This window comes from Arachis ipaensis, chromosome B10 (genome assembly GCF_059453495.1).
Source record: "Arachis ipaensis isolate K30076 ecotype BB chromosome B10, ASM5945349v1, whole genome shotgun sequence".
NCBI classification, from domain to species: domain Eukaryota; kingdom Viridiplantae; phylum Streptophyta; class Magnoliopsida; order Fabales; family Fabaceae; genus Arachis; species Arachis ipaensis.
The window spans coordinates 14,247,384-14,267,517 of NC_142435.1; the positions used below are offsets into that span (position 1 = coordinate 14,247,384).

Sequence of the window (20,134 nt, forward strand, 5' to 3'; positions counted from 1 at the left end):
CCCAGATTGTCCTCTCTTGTGAGCTATGCTCACTTATTTATAGTCTAAATCTAGAATTCAAATTCAAACTAAATTAATCTTATCTTTCAGAGAGAGATAAGATAACTAACTTACTGACTTCAGTTTTAAATTCAAAATAATAATTCAAATCAAATCCTAACAACCAAATCTTTTATGTTTCTAGAAAGAATTAATAACTAATCTTCTAGAGTCTTGAGTATTTCGGATGTGATTAAGGCTTCTGATGAGATGGATAATTAAGCTTGGGCCTTAATTGTTGCATCCTGAGAGTTGGAATACGCTGGGTTTACTTTTTTAGTTGTCCGAGGCGTTGTTTTTTTGTGTCCCAAAAATGATGGCGGTATGTGGCTAAAACTAAATGTCCACTATAGATATATGAATATCATTCTGAAACTCTGGACGTTAGCTTTCTAACGCAACTGAAATCGTCTCATTTGGATCTCTATAACTCTAGTTATGACCGCTGGAGTGCAAAGAAGTCAGAGTTGGTGGACATGCACGCCGGGCGTATGGGTTTTAGGTTCCAATTTCCTTCCCTTTGAGTACACTTTTGTTCCTTAGACTATGTTTCTTGGGCCATGCTTCATGAGCCATGCTTCTATTTTCTTTGTGCTTTTTTTATGAAAAGGTGTTGATTCTTACTACTTTTTAAACCAAAACTCTTGAATACATAAAAATACTATCCCAATTTCAAATATTTGATTATTTATTAAACTATTTTACAATTTTTATCTGTGTTATAGATTGCTGGTGAAATTATTCTAGAATGTCTAAAACGGTAAAAAATTTAAAAATCGTTTAAAAGGGTAAATATAATTTTTATCTATTTAAAAAAACCCCTAATTTGAGACATGATTGTTTTGGAAATTAATTTGATAGTGACAAAGACTATTCTAACTGGAAAGTGTTAGGTGTTAAGTGTTAACCCACCCAAATTTAAACTTTGCAATTAAATTCGGTTTCCTGCTTCGGCTCAATGCCACTTCCACCCCTTAACACACACACAAGGAAAGAGAAGAAGAAAGTGAGAAATAAGAATAACCAAATCTCGTCATCTCCCTCCACATTTCTCTCTCTCTCTCTCTCTCTCTCTCTCTCTCTCTCGCTTGGTCTCTCTGTCCTCGTGTGCTTCCTCCGAACTACTCGCTCCTTTCGGTCTAAACCTCATTAGTCATTACCTCTCTGTCTCTCACATTAAACAGATCCTCACAACCCTTAAAAAAAAAAACCAGTTCTTCTTCTTTTTTCTTTTTTTCATTTTTTGTTAATTATTTTTTTTTTCGCTCTAAAAGAATTCCATTTCTTAATGAACAAACCCTCCAGCACCATCTCTTCTTCTTCTCCTCCTCCTTCTTCTTCTTCTTCTTCTTCTTCTCTGGTACGTTATTTCTTCTCTCAAACCCTAACCCCGCATCTCACATTTCTCACATGCTCATTTTGCCTTTCAATGCTTCCTCAATCTGATTTATTTTTCTCTCTCTAAGAAATTTTCCGTAATTTTTAATCCTTTTTTATGTGTTGTTGGAGTGAAGATCTCAGCTGGAGATTATGTTCTTTGCGATCGCTTTGTGCTAATTTTTTGTTTTTGGCGTTTATTTTTAGGATCGGGAAGCTGTTAAATAAGAATGCGTTGATTAATTTGCTCTCTGTGAACATGTTTTTGGAAAGAGAGAAAAAGTAACCGAAAAATCAGCATTTTCTTCTTTCATTTGATTATTTATACCATGAAAAATGGACAATGTCCAAATTGATTTGGTTACTTTTCAAATTTTGTCTTAATCTTTCTATTGTGAAGATTTGTCACGGATGTCTTTGTCTTTTCCAATTTAAATTACTATAATTTTTTATTGTGTTAATTGGAAAACCCTTTTCTCCGCTTTGGTTGGAGAAAAAATGTTGAAAACTAAGAGATAATAATTTGAATTCTTTCTCTTAAAAAAACAAAAAGAGAGCATTGCAAATCCAATGCCTACCGAATTGACTTTATGTTAGGTTTGTTTACAAGGTACTTTTCCTTTTGTTGTATGTTTAGAATATTTATACGTAAAAAGAGAATATTGATGCAGTTTACATTTTGCATGTAAAACAAGTTTGAAGTCATTGTTTTATTTATTATTTATTTGTTTGATTGATATAAAGAAATTCCCAATAAATAGAGTCACTAAATTTTTTATGAGTATTTTCAACACGCTACTTACCTTTCTTGGGTAAATTAAACGAAATGAAACTGAAGAATGGTTGGACTTTTAGTTTATTGAAGCATGGTCTAATCACATGCATTTTTTTTTTTAATTTAAAAATTCTGAACTGGTAGCGACATTTTTCTTTACCACTACTTTGCTAATTTTATTTGTTTCCTGATTTTGATCATCGTTAAATATAGTTGGGATCGTTTAGCATCTAAGTTTTCACAGTGAATTTGAATGATGGATGTTGCTGAGCTTGAAGAAAATCTTTTTGCAGCAAGTGATGCCAAGGTATGATGACATGTCTTAAATTATTGGGATAACTGTTAGAAATTCTTCCTTTAATCCTTTACTTTACTAATATTGATAAATTTGTATTCATTCTTCAATTGTAATTGCTCCATAATTCCTGTAGTACTTAATATTCAAGTATAATTATCGAGTCTTTTTTTTTCAGGTAAAGTATGCTTGTTCCTAATGTTTACAATTTTCTTCAAAAATACCCCTAACATTAAATTTCATTCAATTTTGCCCCTAACGTTTTCGATTTACGTCAAAATTTCCCATGGACGTTAACACCATCTAAAACGTTAGGGACAAAATTTAAAATGTCCAAGGGTAGCTTTATCGAAATGGTTAGGGACAAAATTGAATGAATAAAAAACGTTGAGGACAAAATTGAATGAAGTTAAATGTTAGGGGATATTTTTGAAGAAAATTGCAAGCGTTAAGGACAAAAAGTGTTCTTTACCCTTTTTTTTTCAGATATATAAATATATTTATTTATGTATGTATATATATTAGTTGCATATTTTCCTTTTCCTATTCTTTTTTTTTTTTTTTGAAGTAAAAGTAACTGTCCTCTGTTTGAACCACATTGAATTATTTTCTTTTACACAATTAACACTGCTGCTTTTTAAAGAAGGTTTAGAATTGCTGGCCAAAAAAAAAGTAAGAGAGTAAATTTTATGTATAGTTCTCTTGCTCTGGTTTTTTGGGCTATTTTTCCAATTCTTTCATTCTTTTTTAATTGTTAAATTCTCTATTTTCAGCTGACAATGAGTGTTTGGTATCTTGTGCAGTTACATGGAGAAATGTGCAGGACTCTTTCTGCAATATATTGTAAAATATTGACAATATTTCCTTCTCTAGAAGCAGCTAAGCCTAGGAGCAAATCTGGAATACAGGCATTATGTTCACTGCATGTAGCTTTAGAGAAGTCGAAGAATGTTCTTCAGCACTGCTCAGAGTGTAGTAAACTTTACCTGGTACAATTTTTGTTATTCTTGTATAGTTTTCAATTCTATTTTCCGATAGTGTACCATTATGTAGGGTGGATTTAGTTACCTAAGCCCTTTCAACAAGTTATTTATAGCCCATTAGGTTATCTGATTTGGAATACTACTTGTGGAAAATCTTGCATATAATATCACTTATGACACAGGCAATAACTGGCGACGCCGTACTTCAAAAATTTGAAAAGGCTAAGTCTGCACTTGTTGACAGTCTTAAACTGGTGGAAGATATTGTTCCTCAATCTATTGGGTGTCAGGTGGATAATCTTCAACGATATGGATGTATAGCTTACTTTTCCATGTTTCAGTTTCTCTTGTTCTATTATGTGGAGGCCCTTACACAGCCTTGCTACTTGCTTTCTGAATGAGTGAGGGTGTGGTCTATTTTTTATGTTTCATTTATTTCCAAAATAACTCAATGCCACCTTGTTTGCTATATTCTGAACTCAGTTTTGTACACTGAATCCTGATCATCATGGACAACCCCCCCCCCCCCTCCTTTCTTTTTTTTAATCATACTTGACATTTGATTTTTGAGCAGGTTGAGAAAATTGTGGATGAACTTGCAAGTACGGTTTTTGCAATTGACCCCTCAGAAAAACAAGTTGGCGACGATTTAATTGCATTGCTTCAGCAGGGAAAGAAGCTTGACAACTCTAATGACAGTAGTGAACTTGAATGTTTTCATCAGGCTGCTACTAGACTTGGAATTACATCTTCAAGAGCAGCTCTTACTGAACGAAGAGCTCTCAAAAAACTCATCGAAAGGGCTCGGGCTGAGGAAGACAAGCGGAAGGAATCAATTATTGCATATCTTTTACACCTCATGAGGAAATATTCTAAGTTGTTTAGAAGTGAGTTCTCAGATGATAATGATTCTCAGGGCTCCCAACCCTGTTCACCTACTGTTAATGGATATGTTGAGGATGGTGTTCAGACTCAAGCGTTTGATAGAGTGTTTTCAAAACTTAGTTCCATTAACTTAAAGCCGAATAATAGAAAATCAGGCCCGATGCCCCTTCCCCCTGAAGAGTTGAGGTGTCCGATATCTCTGCAACTCATGAGTGATCCTGTTATAATTGCTTCGGGTCAAACATACGAAAGGGCTTGTATAGAAAAATGGTTCAGTGATGGGCATAACACCTGCCCAAAGACTCAACAGAAACTTCCACATCTTTTATTGACTCCTAATTACAATGTCAAGAATCTTGTGGCTAGTTGGTGCGCACAGAATGGAATTCCTATTCCTGAAGGCCCTCCCGAATCTCTTGATTTTAACTATTGGAGATTGGCTTTATCAGATACCGATTCCACAAATTCAAAATCTGTTAACAGTGTAAATTCTTGCAAGTTGAAAGGTGTGAAAGTGGTTCCAGTAGAAGAGAGCAGCATGTCAGAGCAAACTGGCGTAGCTGGAGCTGAAAGTGTGTCTACACAAGAGGACGATAATGAACAGTATCTTAGTTTTCTGAAAGTCTTAACAGAAGGGAACGATTTACAGGGGAAGTGTAAGGTTGTACAAAGGTTAAGGATGTTGCTAAGGGATGATGAGGACGCCAGGACATTTATGGGTGCTAATGGATTTGTTGAAGCACTTATGCAGTTTCTCCAATCAGCTTTGCATGAAGGAAATGCAATGGATCAAGAAAATGGAGCTATGGCCCTGTTCAACCTTGCTGTGAACAATGACAGGTGTGTATTATTGTTTGTATGTATTATTGTTTGTAGTTTTCGTAGTTTTTAACCATAAGGTAAAACTGCTTTTCCATTTTATTAAAAGACTTAAACAACATTTGGTGATTGAAAAGTGATGCTCTTGCATTTAGCCAGAACCACAGTTACTTGGTTATGTTGTAGTAACAAAATATTCATAATTTAATCGCAATGATCTGATCATCATGTACCTCTTCAAGAGCTTCCATCATTTTGTGGAAAAATAAATTGCAAGTTGTATGTATTTATTTTTTGAAGCCTCTCTCTTATGATGTATTAATCCCCCACTCCCCTTCTTGAAATGGACACACAGGAGAAAGAAATGAAGACAATGTGCATACTGCTTAGTGCAACTCAAATTTGAAAATTGATTATTTTGCTTGTTAAATTATGACATTGACATTATTTCTTCAGTTTAATGCCTGGGATTTTTTATATAGGAAAAAAATAGACAGATTTATGCTCCATTAAAAATTGAGGCTGAAATTTCTGATGGAGGTGCAGAATAAATGTTCCAGATAGCAATAGTTATTACCTTTCTTTTCCCAGTTTTCCAAATCATTGCATACGCACACTCATTTGTTCCTTTTTCTTTTCAACAGAAACAAGGAAATGATGATATCAGCCGGAGTCTTATCCTTGTTGGACGAAATGATCTATAAACCTACTTGCTATGGCTGTGCAACTGCCCTCTATCTAAATCTCTCTTGCCTTGAAGAAGTCAAGCCTATGATTGGTTCGGGTCAGGCTGTCCCATTCCTAGTCAAGATTCTTAAATCCAGCTCTGATGTTCAATGCAAGCTAGATTCGCTCCACACACTCTATAATCTTTCTACCGTACCCACCAACATTCCATACCTCCTTTCATCTGGAATCATTGTTGGCTTGCAATCCCAGCTTGTAGGCCAGGGTGATAGTGTGTGGACCGAAAAATGCATAGCTGTATTGATAAATTTGGCGGTTTCTCAACTGGGTAGAGAGGAAATGGTGTCATCTCCAGCAATCATAAGCACATTGGCATCGATACTCGACACTGGTGAGCTCCTAGAGCAAGAGCAAGCCGTCGCATGTCTCCTAATTTTGTGTAACCGGAGCAAGAAATGTTGCGAGATGGTCCTTCAAGAAGGGGTCATCCCTGCCTTGGTCTCAATATCGGTGAATGGGACGTCAAGAGGCAGAGAAAAATCTCAAAAGCTGTTGATGCTCTTCCGAGAGCAACGGCAAGAAGAGCATTCCCCGACCAAGCCACAAGGCCGACCAGAAACCAGCAATTCATCTATGCCTAAGCCTGAGATGAAACCACTATGCAAATCTACATCTAGGAGAAAGGTGGGGAAGGCTTTAAGCTTTCTGTGGAAAAGCAAGAGCTATTCTGTTTACCAGTGTTAGGTCTCAATGCAAATCTTTCGATGCTTAGCTTCTACTAGCCCTGGTTTTTATCCTAAGCTCAAGTCCTGTTCCATTGGGTGCTCCGGCTGGTTTTTCCAACGCGTAGAGATGTACATGCATGTGTAATTTTGTGGATTCTGTTAATTCTTCAGTTTCTTTCCTCATTGTAATATCAGTCAATTCTTAGTATTAGATATTTATTTAATTTTTGGTAATATATAATAGGTGTTCCACGTTTTAAATTTACTTTTGAAAGGTCCAGTTAGAAACACACAGAAATGTTTCTCTATCTTATTTAATAGTTGGATATTATTAGCCTTTTCAAACCACAGCTGCCAGCGTTTAGATTGCCGTTGTCAGCTACTGGACCGTTGCTGGAAAGTCATTGGCAGCCATCGGTGCATGTTCTACGGCAATGTGGTACGTACTTTTGTCCTTGAATTTTGTTTCTACTTTACGGAAGTTCTCAAGAATTCTGTTTCAAGACAACTAACATTTAGTCTACTTGTTCGTGTTTACACTATTGAACATGTTTTTGTCCAAGGACATGAACCAAGCAAAGCATGGAGATGTTTTGTTTATACACCCAAAATTGAGGTAATCATTAACACCTAATCCAAATTATGAGTAGATTATCGTTTTGGGTGTTAAAAAATGGGTATTAGAGCAAGTATAGATGCAATATACAAGTGGTGTTGAAAGAACTTTTATCGATTATTACAAAGCAGATAGTTAGGAAGGTATGGCGGCTACATCCTATGTTGGGGAGTAACATTAGCCATCCCATTTGAAATAGCAAAATGGCCCCTTCTTGCTTTTATAATGTAGGGCTTATATAATTTTTATTTACAAATTGACCCCTTGACCTATTGTTTCTTGTTCCTTATGCCACAATAAAGTCTGGAGAACTTGGAGAAATGAGCTTCAGATATTGAACCTTCTATTGTATTCTTTTGAAGCGTAAGTCTTCCAAATTGGATAGCTGGCCAAACCCTTCATGTAAGTTCCCTTCAATTCATTGCTATCAAGTCCTAATACTTGAAGAGAAGAAAACCGAGAAAGGTTTGTCATCATACTAGTAATTTGATTCCTTCCCAAATCCAAAGTAGGCAATGAATGCAAGGAGAAAATGCATGAACGAGCTCGTCACTTGGCTTTGAAGGAAGTTATTTGCAAGATATAACTGCTGTACTAAATTTATGAAGACATTGATCAATCACTACATTTAATTTCTCACAATTTGTGCACCAGTATTGTACTCAACAATGCTTCTTACCACCACCCTTTTTCCCTTGTTTCCCTTTACCTCCTTTCTTAGTCCCTTTACTAGACATTGATCTTGATGTTGACGGTGCTGAATTTAGCAAATGCCTCACATGATCACATCCAGTATGCCATTTTTAAAGAGTAATGTTAGGAAGCTATTTTTTTTTTTTGGATAAAAGTTATTTTATTTATTTTAAATTCTAGATTCTAAATCATAAATCCTTAATTCTAAATAGGAAAAGTTTAGGGGCCAGCAATTTTATCAAATTCTGGCCAGCATGTAATCATCAAAGAAGAGTGAGCCATTGGATGAAATCTCACATTAATCTCACACCATTAAAAATCTCATTGATGGCTATTTGATGGCTATAAATCCTAAATGTTGCTGGCCCCTAGCATTCCTCTTCTAAATATATTGGCTAACTAAAAATTGGCTTCTTATATTTTCTATTTCTAAAGCAGCCTTTCATATAAGACGGGCATGCTGGCCCATACAGAGCATATCTTTCTATTTACATCTAAATGAGATTAGGACTAAATCCATCCTAATTCTTGTACCTCTTTGGTTAAAATTTTTGTGCGTTAAAGTCTCTTACAAGTATTCCCACATTCGGTTCATAGGATGATATCCGACTAGAATTATGCATCCATGTTATTCTTCCTAACAACTTTTAAACTCATTTTAAGTATATTAGTGAAGAATAAGCTAAATATGCCTACACGTAATTGTATTTAGGTGTGTCTAAAGATTTTTTTTTAATTAAAGCACAATTGGGAATGTCTTACAAATATGGTATTTGAAATATATTTGATATGTAACGTGACAACTCAACAATTTATCCGTGACAAATTAAAGTTATGTTCCTGTTTTTGTGGCATAATGAATAAATTGAAAAAAAATGGAAAAAAATGAAAAGGAGAGAGAAGGGGGAACCGTATTCGATTCTCTAGTGAGAATTTCATGCCACAGCCCAACCACAAGGAAACTAAGATGATAGAGATAAGGAGCGTTTGGAGGAAGTGCCCACGAACTCCATTCTTGAAGCTCAAAACACAATAGCACCAAACAGGTGTTTGCTCGGGGGTTCAAGTGATGCCGCAATCAGAAAAGTCATTCAGTAACAAACTTCCAATAATCTGTATGTCGTGCCTTTATTATTATTATTTTTTTAGTGCTATATATTATTATGTTATTATTTTTATATGCTTGAGTAACTTTTTTAGTTTACAAGACATAACTAGTTTTCTTGTAAAACCATCGCTTGTTTAACGGGGGTCTTTGGAACGCCTTGCTTGAACTTGAATTCGTTCAATTCAATTCTCTGGCTTGAAATTATATTATGAGAATTCAGTTGTAAATTGGTCAAGTAAATAATTCTATGACTTAAATGATTTGCTGGGTTCGAGGATTATTCAATTCTTGCAAATTGTGAAAATAAAGAAGTCAGTTCATTTCATGGCTATTGCAAATCGTGTAATTTAATTCAATTTTATAATTTAGTTTTTTGAGTTCTATCTCATAAATAATGCTCTGAGTTTTGGTTATTCATGTTACTAATATAATATATAGGGTTAGGCATTTTGTTCGTTCTTAAAATTTTAGATCAAAATCGCCTTTGATCTTTTTAATTTTTTTATTAATATCATTCTCAATGTTATAAAATGGTATTATCATTTCTATTTTTATGTCATTTGATATTATATAATTTTTTTTGCATTGTATATTTGGATGAATTTGCAAAATAACTTTTGTACTTATTATAGGTTAATTATTTTGATTTAACATAATTTTTGGACAATATATTTGGCTATATTTACAGGGATTCCAGGGGATGGCAGATGTTTGTTTAGGTCTGTAGTGTATGGTGCATGCCTTAGAAGAAGGGAGCCATCTCCAAGTCTCAATAGGCAAAAAGAACTTGCAGATGACCTTAGAGCCAAAGTAATCTTTCACCTTAATTAATTTATTAAGTAATTTATGAATATTGTTAAAGTAATTATATTCTATTCTATGCAACCTAAGAGTATTTTTAATGGAGTGTTTTTAGAGTATTATTTTTGATATTTTCAAAAAGTGAATTGATTTAGAATTGAAATATGTATTGAATTTGATTTATGAAATGAAACCGATATCACTTTAGAGAAACAATATCATCTTGATGGAGAAGAACCAATAAAATTTTACCACTCGTATAATTATGTTTTTAAAATAATATAAAATTCTAATTGAACTAATTCTATGCATTGGAGAAGCAAATTTTACTTTTAGTTTCAAATAGTCTTGTAAAACTCAAAATAAAATGAAATTAGAACTAGTATTGATCTCTAACAATTAACCAAATTTTAATAGGATGGTTGGTGGATGAAATAAATTAATAAACATTAATCACTCAATGACCAAGAGTTAATAATTATGGTAAATTAAATTGATATTATATTATAATTAAATTATGTCACACATAACACTCTTCTATATTTATAAAATTATTACATCGAATTTCTCTAAAAATAAATTATTCTAATAGTAAAGTCATGTCCATGTAATTTAACTTAATAATAATTATGTCACATATGAGAAAACAATTATCAATATTAAAATTATGGCACTAGCTAGTACTTTTTTTATACTTTAGTTATCCATGCATGTCTGAATTCAAAATATGTAGTGTAGTTGTTTCAGTGATGGATCTTTAATTTATTTATTTGTAGGTCGTAGATGAATTCATCAAGAGGAGGGCAGATACTGAATGGTAAGTTCTCTAGTTCCTTATAATATAATGAGACAAAGAATGTTTGTGATTCACTTTTACTTCAAACCTTCACTTATATATATATATAATTATCTCGTTGTCATTATAGAATAAGAATAAAGTGTAGCTGAAAAATAATACAGATCATAGGATGTTTGATTGACACATGAAAAGTTCCTAAGCTAAAATTAAAGGTCATAGGATGTACAGGAACGGAGATTCGGAGATTGAGATTTAATATTATGTTTATTGGTTTAGAGATTAGTATTAAAATTTTAGCCTGTATCCTCAAAATTTAAGTATTTTAGTGTTCTCCAAAAATTAAAGTGAGAACATATAAGGCCTGTATCCTTAAAATTTAAGTATTTTAGTGTTCTCCAAAAATTAAAGTGAGAACATATAAGGCTGAAATTTATGGAGACAGAGATTAAAATTTTAATAATATTTTATATTTAAAATATTTCTATTTCAATTAATTAATTCTAATTTTATTTTTTGTACAAATTAAATTAGAATTTTATTCTTATTTTAGTCTTTGTCTCCCACTTTATATCAAACACAATACTGAAACTTATTATATATATATATTCCAGCAAAATGTAATAATGTAAGAAAAATATTTTAGAATAGAAAAGAATAAGAGAGATTTTGACAAGAATTAAATGAGAGAGATATTTTTATTGAAAAAAATTTTAAGAACAAAAGATACAATTACTAATTTTTTTTATTGTCAATTATATTTTTATTAAAATTAGTAGTATCAAAAAATATTTTAAATTTAATATTATCAAGAAAAAAAATTATATAAGGACTAATTTGATTAATTTTTAAAATTTTAGGGATGAAAATGACTTACGTCTGAACTTTCAAGGACTATTTTGATTATAAATAACTTTTTTACATCTCAAGTGCCACGTGGCATGCCACGTGTCACTGACCTGACACGTGGCATGCCAAGTGTCACTGATCTGACACGTCAACCAATCATCTTGTGACACGTGGCATTAGCTCTCCACGTCATCATCCAATTGACGGAAGGACTAACGTGACCAATCGTGTATCTTTCGGGGACGATTTTGATTATCTTTATCTTTCGAGGACCAAAATGAAAATCGAGATATCTTTCAGGGATGATTTTGGCTATTTACTCAGGATAACCAAGAGTAGGCAAGGAGTGTGTGATACGCTTGATCTTTGATGTCATGTCTTGTAATTAGTTTCACAAAGTTTGTAACTAATGGGTGTAAAAGGTCTATGATTAAAGAAATTGGATCTCCTACAAAATAATTCAAAATAGAAAGGGGTATAACAAGGTGATCTTCTATCTTTGTTTTTGTTTTTTTTTTTATTATTGATGTTCTTCATAGGATGGTTACGGAAGTTGTAAGAAATGAATATATATCTCTACTGCAAGTAGAAAAGATAATATTGAATTGTCTCATTTTCAGTTTACAGATGACATTATCTTATTTTTTCTACTAGAGGAGGAGACTATTATAAACTATAAAAGGTTATTATGGTGTTTTGAGTTAATGTTGGGGTTAAGCATTGATTTTGATAAGTCTAATTTGATAACGATGAATTGTCAGCAAGAGTGGGTACAAAGAATGTGTAGGTTATTGGGATGCAAGGAGGATATGCTACCAATCAAGTACCTTAAAATATACTTAGGTGCGAATCCGAGACTTGTGAAGACATAAAAACCGGTTATTGACAAAGTGGTGGAAAAAGTTCAACATGTGAAAAACAAAGATTCTCAATAAAGCTGGTAAACTGGTTCTTATTAATTTATGTATAATTTGTTAGTTTATTATCTAAGTTTATATAAGATGTCCAAGACAGTGGCAGAGAAGTTGATAACACTGCAAAGGAGATTCTTATAGGGTAATAAGGAAGATGAAAAAATGGGATGGCTTTAGTGAAGTGGGAGATAGTGCAAGCACCGAAAAAATTAGGAGGGTTAGGTGTTAATGATGCAGTGATTCGAAATACATCTCTATCGTTTAAATGGTGGTGGTGGATTTCGAAGGAGAATTGCTCGTTTTGGAAGAAGATTATGTGAGATATATTTTCAAAATATGTGAAAAGCTATGTTGAAGAGTTACATCTCTTCGTAGAGTTGTGACTTATTCAAAAGTTATGTCTGTTAAAAGGTTGCAACTATTTGAATAGTAATGTCTGTTGAAAGGTTGTAACTATTTGAAAAGTTGTGTCTGTTGAGTACGTAGCTGCATATACTCCGCCTCTATAAATTTCCCTCATTTCATTATTGCTAAATGAATCCATCTCAACACTTTCTTTATGCACAAAAGAAAGAATAGAGAATATTATTCTGTAAATTATCATTTACTAAGGCTTGACTTTGTGAGTGCATAAACAAGTCAAGTGTTCTTCATTGTATCCTACAGAAAATTTGTCAGTAACCCATTTTGCACACCATTGTACATTGGTGGGGGCGAATTAAGCCTAAAGAAAAGGGTGTGTAACACACGCCTTGAAGAATTGTGCTATTTGATTCACTATCCCCTTCTTTCCTAACTCACAGATTATATGATAATGCAATAACTTGAATTCTTAATGAGATGCTTTCAACTGAGACATTACCAATAAGAGGGGTCCATGGAAGAAAATTTGTCATTTGCATATAAAGGAGCAATAAGTGAAAGACAAGATAATCAATGGTTTGGCTTTGGAGTTAGGGGATGCAAGAAGAATTCATTTTTGGGAGAATAGTAGTAAATTGAAGGGTTAAGTATGATTTTAGTCCCTAAGATAGGGGTTGAAAATTTTTTTTGTCCCCAACCTTTTTTTGCTTACAAAATCGTCCTTAAGGTTTAACTTAATTTTAAAATCGTCATTTTTACTAAAATTTTAATTTTTATTACCAAATTATCCTAACTAAAAAAATATATAAAAAAAAATGGGTTAAAGGGAAAAGGGGAAGGGAATCACACTGGGAGAGGGGGTTTAAGGGAAGAAAAGGGGGAAATGAAGGTGGGAAAGAGAAAGGGAAAGGGAATCCACCGCCGCTACTCCTCGCCACCGCCACTGATGCTCGTCATTCGGTCCTCGCCGCTGGATCTTGCCGCCAGATCTCGCCGCTCCTTTTCCTTTCTCGACATCGACGCCAGCAGCTCTGCGAGGGTGGACGTCGCGCGCCGCTCGCCGTTTCTGCTCCTCCTCCTCGCTCAGTCGCCAGTCGTCACTGCTCCTCACCGGTCGCTGTTGCTCTTCGTCCTCCTCGCTAGTCACTCGCCGCTGTGCTTCGCGTCCTCGCCGCTGGGCTTCCTAGAGTTCCAATTCTTCTGTTAATTATATTGTTGAATTTTTTTATTTGTGGATTTGTTGATGCTTCTGGTTGCTTCTGCTTCTGTTTTTGTTGTTGTTGTTGTTGTTGTTCTGATTTTATTTTCCATTGTTGTTGTTGTTCTTTTGCTTCTGGTTGTTTTTTTTTTATAGTTTATAAACATTGTTTCATTGTTGTTGTATCTGCTTCTACTTCTACATCTGTTCTGGTTCTGGTTGATTTTGGGAAGAAGGAGAAGGGTATTTTGGTTCGAAGGACGATTTTAAAACTAAATTAAACCTCAGGGACGATTTTGTAAGCAAAAAAAAGTTGGGGATGAAAAAAATTTTCAGCCCCTACCTTAGAGACCAAAATCGTACTTAACCCTAAATTGAAAGATAATTTTTCAAGACTTTTTTCGATTTCAAATAAAAAAAGATCTGTCATAGGAAAGTGTATGTGAATTTTAAAATAGATTAGAATGAATGTAGAATTTTCAATGGAGGAGAAAACTTGAATTATTAGGCCCAGTTTGGGTAAATAACTTAAATAAGTTCTTTTGGAAAAAGAGCTTAAAGTATAATGACTTTTATTAATAGTAGCTTATAAATAAGTTATTTTGTGTTTGGATTTTTAGTTATAAAAGTACTTATTTTGAAGTTGTAGTGTTTGGATAAATAACTCAAAAAATAATTTTTTTTACAAAAGAGGATAAATATTAAAATAACAATGATAACAAATATTTTCCAATATTAAATGTTGATTTTACCTAATATAATCACTAATATTGTGTATGATATGGTAGGTGAAAATAAAAAATAACTATAAAATGTGTCAATGTATATTTTGTTGCTGTTTTTTATTTTACTCCTATTAGAACTCTCTTCTCCTTTATTGAGGTCAAGAACTTGCTATAATTAACTATGAAAATAATAGCAAGCTATAAAATCACATGTGAAAAAAATAAAATTAAAACTAAAATTTTATACCACAGTTAAATACAAATTTAATAATAAAAAATAGAGTGATAAAATGATAAAAAAATACTTAGAAGGAATATATGCAGTAGGTTGTTCAGATACAATATTGTCTGAAAATAAAAATGGTGGTAGAGGATCAATACTTTCATCAGATGAATCATTACGTGAAAATGATGGTGAAGTTTGGAACATTGCATGAGAATGATGGTGGAATGATGGTGGAAGGCCAGTGCTTCTAGCAGACCTTGAGTGAAAATGGTGGTGAAGAGTCTATTTTTCACAGAATCAAGAAGGAAAGTAGATTTTTTTTTGTTTTGAAATTAATTTAAAAAAAAAAAAAAGTGGTAGAATGACTTATGAAAAAGTTGAGAAGTCATATATTTCTACTTCTTCAAAAAGCTGTAAATTAACTTTTCGGGAAGTTAAAAGCTTTTTTTAAGATGGTACCAAACACGCAGATTATGACTTTTCATAATCCAAAAGTCAAAAAAAGTAACTTTTGCTACTTCCCAAACGGGCTCTTAAACCAATTTCATGGGATTCTACAATTAGTAAAATCAACAAGAAAAAATAGAGTTGTGTGGAAGTTTAAAAAAATGGTACTTTTCTACTAACTCATTTATGCAGGCTTTGTAGGCAGAAATTTTCGAAGCCTATATATAATTACATCTTTACTAAAGGTGTATAAAAGTCCTTGATGCCACCACGAGTTGAGCTATTACTTAGTTTATTTTGATTAGCAAAGTTAACACAAAAGACAAATTGAGCAGATTACGTGTTATTGATCAGAATAATAATGTTTGTGTATTATGTAAAAAAGATATTAAAAGTGTACAATACTTTTTTTTGGTTATGAGTTTACTTAAAAGGTGTGGAATTGGTTCTTAGATTTTGGTAGGCATTAAATTGTTCCAAGTACAATAAACAATATTTTGAGAGTTAGACTATGTATAAAGATGAGCAAAAAAAGTAATTGATTAGATTCTTATCTATCATTTAAAATATTTGGTTGGAAGGATGAAATGATTTTTCAAAATAAAACATTAGAAATAATAAAAATTTATTGACAAATTATTTATGTGCTACAAAAAATAAAGTGGTGTAAATTCTTTGAGTTGTTAATGACAATATCAAAAATAATAAAATTTAGATTTTTTTATTTTATTTGCTCTTTTAGTCCATTTTATTATGTTAAACTCTTTTTGTTCAAAAATAAAATAAATAAAATAAAAATATTAAAAATTTATATAAATAAAGATAAAATATTGACCATCTAAGAATTAAACATTATTTATAGCATGTAAATCCAACAACTAAATAATTTAATTTTGAAAACATAAAAAAAATAAATGATATTTACAATTTTAATAATTAAATTGAACTTTTACTTGAAATAACAGTGATCCCTACCACCTTATTTATATATATATATATATATATAAAATAAAATTATAAATTAAAAAAAATGTCAGTCACAATTTAATTAATAATCATAAATTTTATATCTAATCATGAGACAATTCTAATGCACAAAATAATATTTTTTATTTAAATAATATTATTCTCCTATTCGATCAGAATGAATAATTATCTGATTCGATACATAAAATTTTGGTAAGACAGAAATAAGATTGGATTTAGAAAATATCCGTCTCTATCCGTCCTATAATATATATATATATATATATATATATATATATATATAATATTTATCTAAAAAATTTAATAAAATTATTAATATTATTGTTTGATATTGTATCATTCTTAAATTTGTGATTTAATTTATATTATGTATATAATAATGATTATATAAATTTTAAAATTTAATTTTATTTATCGAATTTTAATAATTAATAAAAACAGGTAGAAACGAAAATATATTAAGATATAGATTTTTATTATTTGCGAGTAGAGGCAAAACGGGTTTTATATATACTGTTATAGAGCAAAATGAAATTCGATGAGACAAAAATTCGTCTCTACCCACCTGATTACCACCCCTATTTATAGTTGATCTTGAGTTGGAATTAAGTATACAGTGTTTAATTTAATTTATAATAATGCATATACATAGGTTTCTTGAGGATGACTTTGACACCTACACAGGACAAATGCGAAAGCCTCACGTTTGGGGAGGAGAACCTGAACTTCTTATGTCCTCACATGTTTTACAGTTAAGACCATTTTATTGTTAGCAATAATTTATAATTTATGTGTCTATTTTATTGCCGTGAATTTGCTATTGATATTTTATTTTTATTTAGATTTTTAAAATTAACTTTCATACTTATTATTATTATTATTATTATTATTATTATTATTATTATTATTATTATTATTATTATTATTTTGGTAATGGAGAAGATCTATAAAAATTAGGAGTAATTTGAGAATAACATATAATAGGATAGTGACAATATTCACTTTCTAATTTATAGTGACTCTAATATTAATATTTCATTTTTTTTCTAGGTAAATATTTATCTTTTAACATACTTATTTTTTCCTATTTTATGCTAAAATTATATCAGGATAAAATATGCTTGTATTTCTAATATAATACTTATTCAAAATTTTAATTTTACACCTAACCTTTACAAAAGTTTTCAATTTTATTCAAATGTTTGAAAATAAAATTCTATAAAACGAAAGGCAAAGGCTCACATTTGCTATAGTTTGTAAGAGTAGAGTTGAAAGGTTCTATATATAAATAAAAAATTTTCAAATGTTAGAGTAAAATTAAAATATCTTAAATGTTAAAAAATAAAAAGTACATTTTACCCTAACTATATATTAGTGTAAATATATGTACATTTTACCCCCTATTAATTGATATATGTGTTGTGATTATAGGATGCCTATAACAGTGGTGATGGAGGATAAGAAATCCAAGAATCTTAAAGTAATAGCTGAATATGGTCAAGAGTATGGTGAGGATAACCCAATTTGTGTTATCTATCACGGTTATGGCCACTATGATGCCTTCAAGAATTCCAATAACACTACATATTCGCAGAAATGATTACAACTTTGATAAGCTACTGCATATATCTTATGTATGTGATTAGTGAATTAAGATCCCTGTTATATAACTATCTATCTATATATATAGTGCCTATGCTATACTATATTTATATTTTTTTTTATAAAACTTAATTTTCCCGATTAATAGTTAAATTACAATAACTTATTTTGCTGTAAAAATAAAACATCAATAAGACTATATTTCAGTAACTCATATTTATATACATTTTAAATTTTTATATTACCATTAATTTTGTTACGTGCTGTTGAAGCAATATGAAGAAGAAGAGAATTGAATTGAAATGAAATGTTGAATTGAGAGTATATTTCTATTTATATGACTAATTGAGAGCAGTGACCAAGACTTGACTCAAGAAAATATCTAATTTTTATGGCAAAGGATTTGATGGGTTTCATAATCTCTGAACTATTAAATATCTCAATAATAAAATATATCTTTAAAGTTTTTTAATAATTGTCAAATAATTTTTATTTAGTTTTAATTATAAATTAATTTTTTATATATTATTTAATTATAAAATATATCCTCTATTTTTTAAATTATTATTTTATTATTTATCTATCATGTAATACCCTTACTTTTAACACCTCATGGTCGTACTAAAAGTTCAAGCGTTACTTATTTTTAATCTGTAATTTAATATTATATTTATTTAATATTGAGCCTTTATAAATATAAACCGAATCCTTAGTTACAAAATTGAAAAGGTTTTTACGTTAATCCACTTAATCTTAATCACATAATTATATTCACATAATAATAATAATACATAAACTTAACTAAAACTTCTTAATACAAATCCTTTCCCTCTAAAATTTCAAATGACAATTGACGAGGGGTAAAGTTTCAGTTAAATCAACAAACAGAAAGTACAACATATATATAAAGTTTGTAGATTGGTCGTGGCTTCGCACCAAAGCTTCCTAAACCTATCATTGAAAAAGAAATTCTGTAGAGGAGTGAGAACATCGTCCTCGAAAGGGTTCTCAGTAGAGGGTTTAATAATTATTATAAGAGGATATTTAAAAGAAAACTGTTTTCAATTGCAGAGATTATCGCTCATCTTATGAATCTTTTTAAAAATCAACTGTTAATCATCTAAAACCTTTTCAAAGAAACAATATTTTTCAAAAATCCAACAATTTTTTCAGAAATCCAAAACCCTTCTTTTCTTATAAGAAAAATTTCAACCATTTTCCTAGATTGTATGGATAACCAACCTGTTCCAAGTATAGGTTCATTAAGTCTATGCTGAACCAACTTGATTTTTCATACTTTACTAATAGCTCAATCAGAAACCAATCACAGTCTTCAGTCCATCACATAATCAATCAACACAATCATCATCTCATCACCAATAATATCAAAAGTACTACATCAGAACAAACACAGACAAAACAGACAAGGAAAGCACAGGTATAGATAGCAGTTACAGCAAATAGCTCAAATAATAGTTAATAACAGTTTAGCAATTAGGCAAACCAAAACAAATTCAAACTCAAGCAAAGCATACAAATGCATATGATGCATGCCTGTCTTATGGCTGATGAGTCTCATTTGTTGGTTATATAGCCAACCCGACATATATAGTAGTTAACCATTGGACAATCCCTCTGTGTGCGCATCCCCAAGTTCAAATATAATATCAATGGAGTCAAACTCCAAGCTCAAATTAATATTCTATGGAGTCAAACTCCAAGCTCAATAATTTAATATTCCATGGAAAAATCCCAAGCTCAAATTCGTATATAAATGCATGCCGATGGGAGAACTCGAGGAGTTAAAGTGCCCGATCACATCTTGCAACAGAGGGTCAACAACTAGTCTCAATGTCATCATCATTCATCAAAAATTCATACACAAAATTAATTCTTTCCTAAATAAATCAACCTTAAACGAAGTCCTTTTCTTAATAACTCAAAATCAAATCATAAAATCCTTAAGAATCCAAATCTTTCTAAATAACCACTTCAAATGAAACCTCCAATTTTATAAAAATTTCGACATTTCCTCTAAAACTCAAACTTTGTCATCCTTCTCGAGTCCCATCCAAACATTTCTCAAACTCTTTTAAATTATTTCCAAAATTAAACCAATTCCAATATCTGAAATTATTTTCAAATTCTCAAAAGTAAATTTCGATTAATCAACAATCCAAATCCAATGTCTCAAACTCTTTTCAATAACTCAAACTCATTTCTA

At 31.3% G+C, this 20,134-nt stretch overlaps 2 protein-coding genes across 5 annotated transcripts; both read left to right on the forward strand.

Moving 5' to 3' along the window:
• Positions 1-984: 984 nt before the first annotated feature.
• Positions 985-6,935, forward strand: LOC107623174 (U-box domain-containing protein 6-like). Of its 4 annotated transcripts, XM_088506318.1 has the most exons (6): positions 985-1,399; positions 2,405-2,498; positions 3,290-3,475; positions 3,652-3,759; positions 4,044-5,194; positions 5,818-6,935. In XM_088506318.1, the coding sequence occupies exons 2-6, from the start codon at positions 2,445-2,447 to the stop codon at positions 6,602-6,604; spliced, it is 2,286 nt and encodes a 761-aa protein (XP_088362444.1). In that variant the 5' UTR covers positions 985-1,399; positions 2,405-2,444; the 3' UTR covers positions 6,605-6,935. The 4 variants fall into 4 exon arrangements, with proteins under 4 accessions (XP_088362444.1, XP_088362440.1, XP_088362447.1 ...); XM_088506314.1 differs by having other exon boundaries at positions 994-2,498; XM_088506321.1 differs by lacking the exon at positions 3,652-3,759 and having other exon boundaries at positions 994-1,399.
• A 1,823-nt stretch (positions 6,936-8,758) lies between these two features.
• On the forward strand, positions 8,759-17,964 carry LOC107623175 (OVARIAN TUMOR DOMAIN-containing deubiquitinating enzyme 4-like). The gene is made up of 5 exons (XM_016325343.3): positions 8,759-9,009; positions 9,691-9,812; positions 10,580-10,620; positions 16,961-17,059; positions 17,740-17,964. Exons 1-5 carry the CDS (start codon positions 8,964-8,966, stop codon positions 17,906-17,908), a joined length of 477 nt encoding a protein of 158 aa, XP_016180829.1. The 5' UTR covers positions 8,759-8,963; the 3' UTR covers positions 17,909-17,964.
• The last annotated feature ends 2,170 nt before the right edge of the window (positions 17,965-20,134 follow it).